The sequence below is a fragment of the Pipistrellus kuhlii genome, unplaced genomic scaffold, assembly GCF_014108245.1.
Source record: "Pipistrellus kuhlii isolate mPipKuh1 unplaced genomic scaffold, mPipKuh1.p scaffold_m20_p_1, whole genome shotgun sequence".
In the NCBI taxonomy this organism is placed as follows: Eukaryota; Metazoa; Chordata; class Mammalia; order Chiroptera; family Vespertilionidae; genus Pipistrellus; species Pipistrellus kuhlii.
Genome location: NW_023425404.1, coordinates 156,339,713 through 156,346,481, shown reverse-complemented (window position 1 = coordinate 156,346,481; position 6,769 = coordinate 156,339,713). Strand labels below are relative to the sequence as shown.

At 42.1% G+C, this 6,769-nt stretch overlaps 1 protein-coding gene across 2 annotated transcripts; it reads left to right on the top strand.

Moving 5' to 3' along the window:
• Nucleotides 1-2,685: 2,685 nt before the first annotated feature.
• LOC118705347 (platelet factor 4-like) lies at nt 2,686-3,877 on the top strand. Of its 2 annotated transcripts, none has more exons than XM_036414018.2 (3): nt 2,686-2,974; nt 3,296-3,425; nt 3,535-3,877. In XM_036414018.2, exons 1-3 carry the CDS (start codon nt 2,872-2,874, stop codon nt 3,635-3,637), a joined length of 336 nt encoding a protein of 111 aa, XP_036269911.1. In that variant the 5' UTR covers nt 2,686-2,871; the 3' UTR covers nt 3,638-3,877. The 2 variants fall into 2 exon arrangements, with proteins under 2 accessions (XP_036269911.1, XP_036269922.1); XM_036414029.2 differs by having other exon boundaries at nt 2,691-2,974; nt 3,299-3,425.
• The last annotated feature ends 2,892 nt before the right edge of the window (nt 3,878-6,769 follow it).

The following is a 6,769-nucleotide window of genomic DNA, read 5'->3' as shown; positions in this document are numbered from 1 at the left end:
TTTCACCATCTGGGACTGCTGGCTCCCAACTGCTTGCCTGCAAGCCTGATCACCCCCTAACCACTCCCTTGCCATCCTGATCTATGCCTAACTGCTCTCCTGCCGGCCCTCCCTTGCTGGCTTGATCGTCCACTACTACCCTCCCCCAACCATCTTGTGGTGCCATCTTTGACCACATGGGTGCAGGCATCTTGTTGCAAGGGTATGAGGGTCAATTTAAATATTACCTCTTTATTATATAGGATTAACACCCCCAGTATTTCAGAGAAGAAAAGTGAAGTTCAAAGAAATTAAGAAATTTGCCACAAGGTCAGATAAGTAAGTAGGTGACAGTGTGGGGATTTGAAAATATGCTCTTAACCACCAAACCACACTGCTTTCCTTGATTCTTCTTTCTCTACTGAAGAATTACATTATATATTACAGAGTTATTGGCACACAAAATAGAACTTGATACATGAATAGCATGCTGCCTATACTACAATAAGTTTCAAAGAATAAGGAAGTTCACCTTCTTCAACTTATACATGGAATTTTGGGAACATTCATGTTTACAAATCTGGAATTATTAATATTTAGGTTCCTTTGTATAATCTCCTCACCATTATAAGTTCAATGTCTTAAAATGGTTTGTCTATAAAATAAATGCATTTAATAGTTAACCCAAAATATATCAAAATAAACATGTAATAAAGAAGTAAATGAGAAGAGTAGTCATTGTCAGTTTTTCTCTTATAATTCAAAATAGTTTCCCATCTCATTAATTTTGGAGTCATTTCCTAGAGAACTCCAACAGGACCAGCTCCTGAGACATGTCACAGTTTTTACACTATGCTAATAACTCCTGAGATGTAGGTGTCTTTTTGTGTGTGTGTACACATATAGAATTATTCTAGTTAGATACAGAAAGACTGATTTAATTGTCACTACTCTCTGGATTCCTTTACACTTTAAATATTGAAATCTGGGGGACAAGTTTGTCCAAAACCACCTTTCCTATTCATTCCCTTTGCCGCTAACCTGACTTGGGATTTCCAGCTTCAGTCCCGTAAACATATTCTGTATCTGCCATTGTTTTGGATGCAGGATATGAAAATGTGTAATTCACAGAGAATCGCCCTTGAAGAGATCACTGTCTGGTGAGAGAGGCAGACAAGTTGACAAATAATCACACCCACATGCAGCACTTACTAAGAAAGAGGTATACCCCTATTGCATGAAGAAACAGATACATGAACAAGTCAAAGCCTTGACATCACTAGTTTCAAAGATAATAAAGACTTATTGTCTTTACTAAATGTGGTAATTTTACACTGAGTCCCTGTAGCTCAGTGTGATAATGACAAACATTATAATCTCTCATGGAGCTTCTCATTTAGGAAAAGAAATCATTTTAAACATAGAGGCACATGCATATCTCTTTGTATAACCCGTGTGCGTGTCTGTATGATCTCTGAGAAACAGGAAAACAGAGGGTGCTGCAAGATACAACCACAGAGAACAAAATTAACCACAGCTGTCAGGGAAGGCCCTCTGAGGAAGTAGTATTTAAGCTGACACAGAAATATGAATAGGACTTAGCCAGCTGAAAGAGCAGGTGGTGGGGGAGGGAGTAAGAGAAAGAACATGGTAGGCCCAGGAATTAAATTGCACATCCCTGCAGAAGTCTGGGCCTGCTGAGCATTAAGCCATCACCTAGTTCCACTCTGTGGCTCCTGATGTCCTGCAGCACTGTGAGTCAGGGAGACGGAGAGCCTCCGCCTGTGCGATGATGGGGTACTTTGCCCAGATCAAAAGCCAAAGTCATTCTTTTTCAGGGAAGGGAAGATGGTCTCTGTTAATCTCCCGACCTTTCCTGTGCAGGATTCCGGCCCAGGCCCTCCATCCTGTCCTCCATGTCTTCCCACACAAGGCCCAGATGCTCAGTGTCCTGAGGGCATCCCTGGTCCTACCAACAGCACAGCCCATCGCACCCTGACACCGGGTCACAGCAGGCACTGGGGGATGGGGCCTGCAAATTCTCCTTCCTGACTTCTCTTCTTGGCTGAGCAGAATGGAGAAACACCTGGGCAGCATGCTTTACAGAAAGCATGCATTCAGATATTACTTTCACCGTTTTTCTCAGAGTAAGAGGATTGGTGAGGGTGTAGACCTTGCTTCCTGGAGTGAATTGGATGGTGGGTTGGTAGAGCTGGCGGACCTCGTTCAAGAGACTCAGGAAGCCTTCCACAGCCAGGTGACATTCAGGACTGAGTCATTGCCCAGCCATCCAATTCCACCTTTAAGTGGCAGAAAGCAGTGATACACCACACACCTTTAACACACTCAACTCAGCTTAAGGGTCATCAACAAGAAAGGCAGGAGCAAAGAGCCGTTCTTAGTAAGGCAGCGGGCCCTTGGGAGAGGAAACTCTCAGTCCGGAGGGTCCATGCTGTGCAACTTGCAACCTGGTGACTGCAGGGAACTCTACCATTGCACATCACAAAGAATATGTATTTTGTAAGGTTCAAGACCTGTTTCTAATTCCACAAATGTGCATGTATATGAAATCGGTTTGGGGTGTGGATCCTGCTACCAGCTTGCAGCCCAGACAGCTGACCTGAGCTTTTTTAACTTCTTCTTCCCTGCTCCCGCCCCCCCCCCCCCCCCCCCCCCCCCCCGCGCCTTCTCCCCTTCCCCAATCTTGGCTGGCCAGAGCCCAACACTTCTTCTGGCTTCTGCACCACAGCTCCTCACCCTCCACCCCAGGCTTCCGGACTGGAGAGGCCCTGAGGATAAAAACCGGGCTGGAGAGTCTCAGAACCACTGGCCTGTAGAACCCCAGTCCGGATTGCCCTGTTACTCTGCTCTCCAGTTGGCACCTCCGCAGACATGAGCCTCCAAGCTGGCTCCCGCGCCTCCCGCCCCTGGCCCAGCCCTGTGCTGCTGCTCTTGGGGCTGCTGCTCCTGCAGGCTGTGGTCGCCCAAGTCATCGGTGAGAACACCAGTGAGAACAGAAGGGAGGAGGGGAGGGCCAGAGAGGGGCAGGGGAAGCCCGGGCAGGACCCAGAGGGAGGGGAGGGGGGCTGGTATCCACTATGCTATCCACCACGCTTTACTGAGCAAAGTTAGGTGTACGCAGGCGCTGTCCCCTGCACTTCCCATCTAGGCAGCATTGCTTCTTACTGCAGGAGGTATGGTTTGTGCGTGGGGAAATGATGGCTGAACGCATTGGGAAAGATCCCTGAGGAGTCATTCTAGGAGTCACCACTCCCTCCCTCCCTTACACCCCCTCCCGCACCCCCGTTTTCCCCAGCAGAACCTCAAGAAGGAGGTGGGGACCTGCAATGCCTGTGTGTGAAGACCAGCACCGGAGTCCATCCCAAGCACATTGCCAGCATGGAGTTGATCCGGGCTGGACTCCACTGCCCCAACACCCAAATGATGTGAGTCCTCTCCCTTGCTTGTGCCCACCCTCTGCCTCCTCCACTTTTGCCCATGGCCCCCCTGCACCCCGAGACTAAGGGGCTCACCTCCTTCTCTTTTCCCTGGCAGAGTCACACTGAAGAATGGAAAGAAAATTTGCCTGGACCCAAATACCTCCGTGTATAAGAAAATCATCAAGAATTTTATGAAAAGTAAACCACCAACTGACTAACTGTGCATTTACTGTATGATATGTTTTGCTTTGCTTTTTCATTTTCAATCTAACCATGGGAAGTCTATGTCTTATCATCCTTCAAATTCTAAACAAATAAAATCAATCAAGTTGTGATATTTCTTAATAGAGCAAAGCATCATAATTGTGTATAAGAAAAAGAAACACTCCAGAATTTTAAGAAAAAGTATATTTTGAAGGAAGGTTTGTTTTAATAAACACTGGTTTTGTTTGGTGCTATATGTTGGCTGAGGTATATTTGCATATTTACATAATTGCATTACTTCATAGCTACTTATGTATTAATGTTATAATTAGCTTCATCAATAAATATTAATAGCACTTAAGCCTTCCTGGGTTGCTTTGTAAAAAAAATTAATCAGACTCTGATTTTTATCCCCTTAAGATTTATACTCTTCCTCAGTATTAGAAATTAATAAAAATAAAACCAGAACCTCTACTACTTAACTAATTATATCTATATTTTCCAGAGAATTATATTAAAATATTTAACTCTTTATTGGTCCTCTGATAATGTTGACATTTCACAAAAGTGAAATGTTAAAGAACAGTTCTCGTACCCACATTGCTGCCTGCAATGAACCTGGCATTTGACAAACCTACAGAATTGGTTCCTATTACATTCCATTTGTATACCATGAGTGTTGCTCTGAGCATGCAAATGTCTTGCATAGATATTTCCCCTCAGTATTCTCAGGTCCAGAAAAACCTTATTTTCAGTTTACCACATTGGAAATATTCTGATGATATGTTAAACAGCTGTGGGCACCTGCAGAGATGCAAGATTGTATTTTTGTTCACGCTTTAGGAAAACACTGCTATTCTTTGTGGAGAAAGGAAGGTATTGCGAGATGGATGTGTTAGTTTCCTATTGCTTCTATAATCTATTACCACAAACTCAATGTCTTACCTAAGCAACACAGATTCATTATCTTATAGTTTAGAAGTCACAAGTCCAGATTGGGTCTTGTGAGATGACCGCAGTGTCCTCAGAGTTGCATTCCTTCTGAAAGCTTTAGGGGGAAATCCATTTCCTGGTCTTTCTCAGCTTCTAGAGGGGACCTGCAGTCCTCGGTTTATGACCCCTTATTCAGTCTTCAAACTACATCACTTCAACCTCAGATTCTGTTGGCACTCTCACCCTCTACTTCTCACACCCTGCCTGCATTTTAAAAGCACCTAGTGATTAATCCAGGATGATATCCTATTTTATGATCCTTAACACATCTGAGAAGTTTTTTTTTGTTGTTGTTGGTTTGTTTTTTTTCATATAAGGTAATATCTCCACAGCTTTTAGGGATTACAGTACAGAAATCTCAGGAGGAGGGGTCATTATTCAGCCTACCATAATGGGCAAGAAGGCAGAATCTAATTGAGGCAGGAGAAAACTGGAGACCTTCACTCCTGAGCTAATGTCATTTCAACCTCACGTGGCAATGTTTGTATAGAGGAAGGAATCCAACTGTTATGAAAAACAGTTCAATCAAGTGGAGGGCGGAGGAGCAGGAGAGGCTTTAACAAACTACTTAAATAAACACTATAGAGCAGTGGTTCTCAATCTTTCTAATGCCACGACCCTTTAATACAGTTCCTCATGTTGTGGTGACCCCAACCTTAAAATTATTGTCGTTGCTACTTCATAACTGTAATTTTGCTACTGTTATGAATCTTAATGTAAATATCTGTGTTTTCTGATGGTCTTAGGCGACCCTGCTAGCAGTTCTCAACCTGTGGGTTGCGACCCAAGTCTGTGCCCCACTCGCTCTGGGTCTTAGTTTCCTCATCTATAAAATGGGAATATTGTGAATGTGTGATTCATAGATCACAGTAAGGATTAAATAGATGAAGTATGCAGACCTTGTGACCTAGTTCCTCATACATAATCTATGCTTAAAAATTAGCAACTTTTTTTTAAAGTATATTTTTATCGATTTCGGAGAGGAAGGGAAAGGGAGAGGGAATCATTGTTGGGACTGTCCCCTGCATGCCCCCTATGGGGAATTGAGCCTGCAACCCCTTGTATGTGCCCTGACTGGGAACCGGTAACCTCTTGGTTGCATGGGTCAGTGCTCAACTACTGAGCCACACTGGCTGGGCAAAAATCGGCAACTCTTAATTATTATGATTGCTCTCAATATTTCTCTTACTGCACCATTCCAGTAATTTTGGAGTGCTGAGTAAGTCATTTAAAGAGTTATTCTTGGTGATAGGTAGCAAAAATATTTGCAATGGCAATAAAATTTCCTCAAACCAAATGAATTTTGAGAGAGAACGCATTGAGGGTACAATATTTTTTGCTTAATTTCCTTTTACTGCACACTTAATTGGAATCAATAATTAGTAGGTGTGACTCAAAGGGCCAAAGGACCAAAACAACTTTTTCAATGTCAACCAATGCTGGTGGTTTGTAAATATTGCCTTCAAAATTAACGACTAAAGAACACTTTTAAGCTGCCGCCTTTATCAGCAATGGTATCGAGAGCTCTTTCCTGCTGAGAAATGGCCAAGTCTGGTGAAGTTTATTGTAGCTGTTTGCCATTTTAAACATTTATGGAGTGATAAAGGTTGAATATATTTAAACATTTTATTTTATTTATTTTTACTGACTTCAAGCACTTCAGTCGGTTGTAAAATGTTCACAAACTAGGCACTTACTGCACAGTCAAGAAACCTATCAAAAACCAAAACCACCAGCGGTTATTTTGCTCTTAGAAGTTGTTCCACATTTTTCTACTTTTTGGTTCCTCTCCCAAGGTCTTTGTGGTAAAAAAAAAAAAAAAAAAAAAAAAAAAAAAAAATTTTTCCTCTTCCATGCATTGATGTACAGTTGGTTTCAAAGATATATATATATATATATATATATATATGTATATATATATATATATATAACTTTTCTCTGATTATAAAAGACAATGTATGCATGCTTGTTATAGATAACAGAAAAATGCAGAGGAAATAGGGAGGAAACTTTAAAAAACTAATTTCACTACTCAAAATGTTCTTTCCTTTTTTGAAAATATTAGTCATTTACTATTGTTGCAGAGTGGGAGAGAATTCCCCACACTATGCTTCTTTAGTTCTTATGACTGGACTAGTTATAAAATAAGAAAT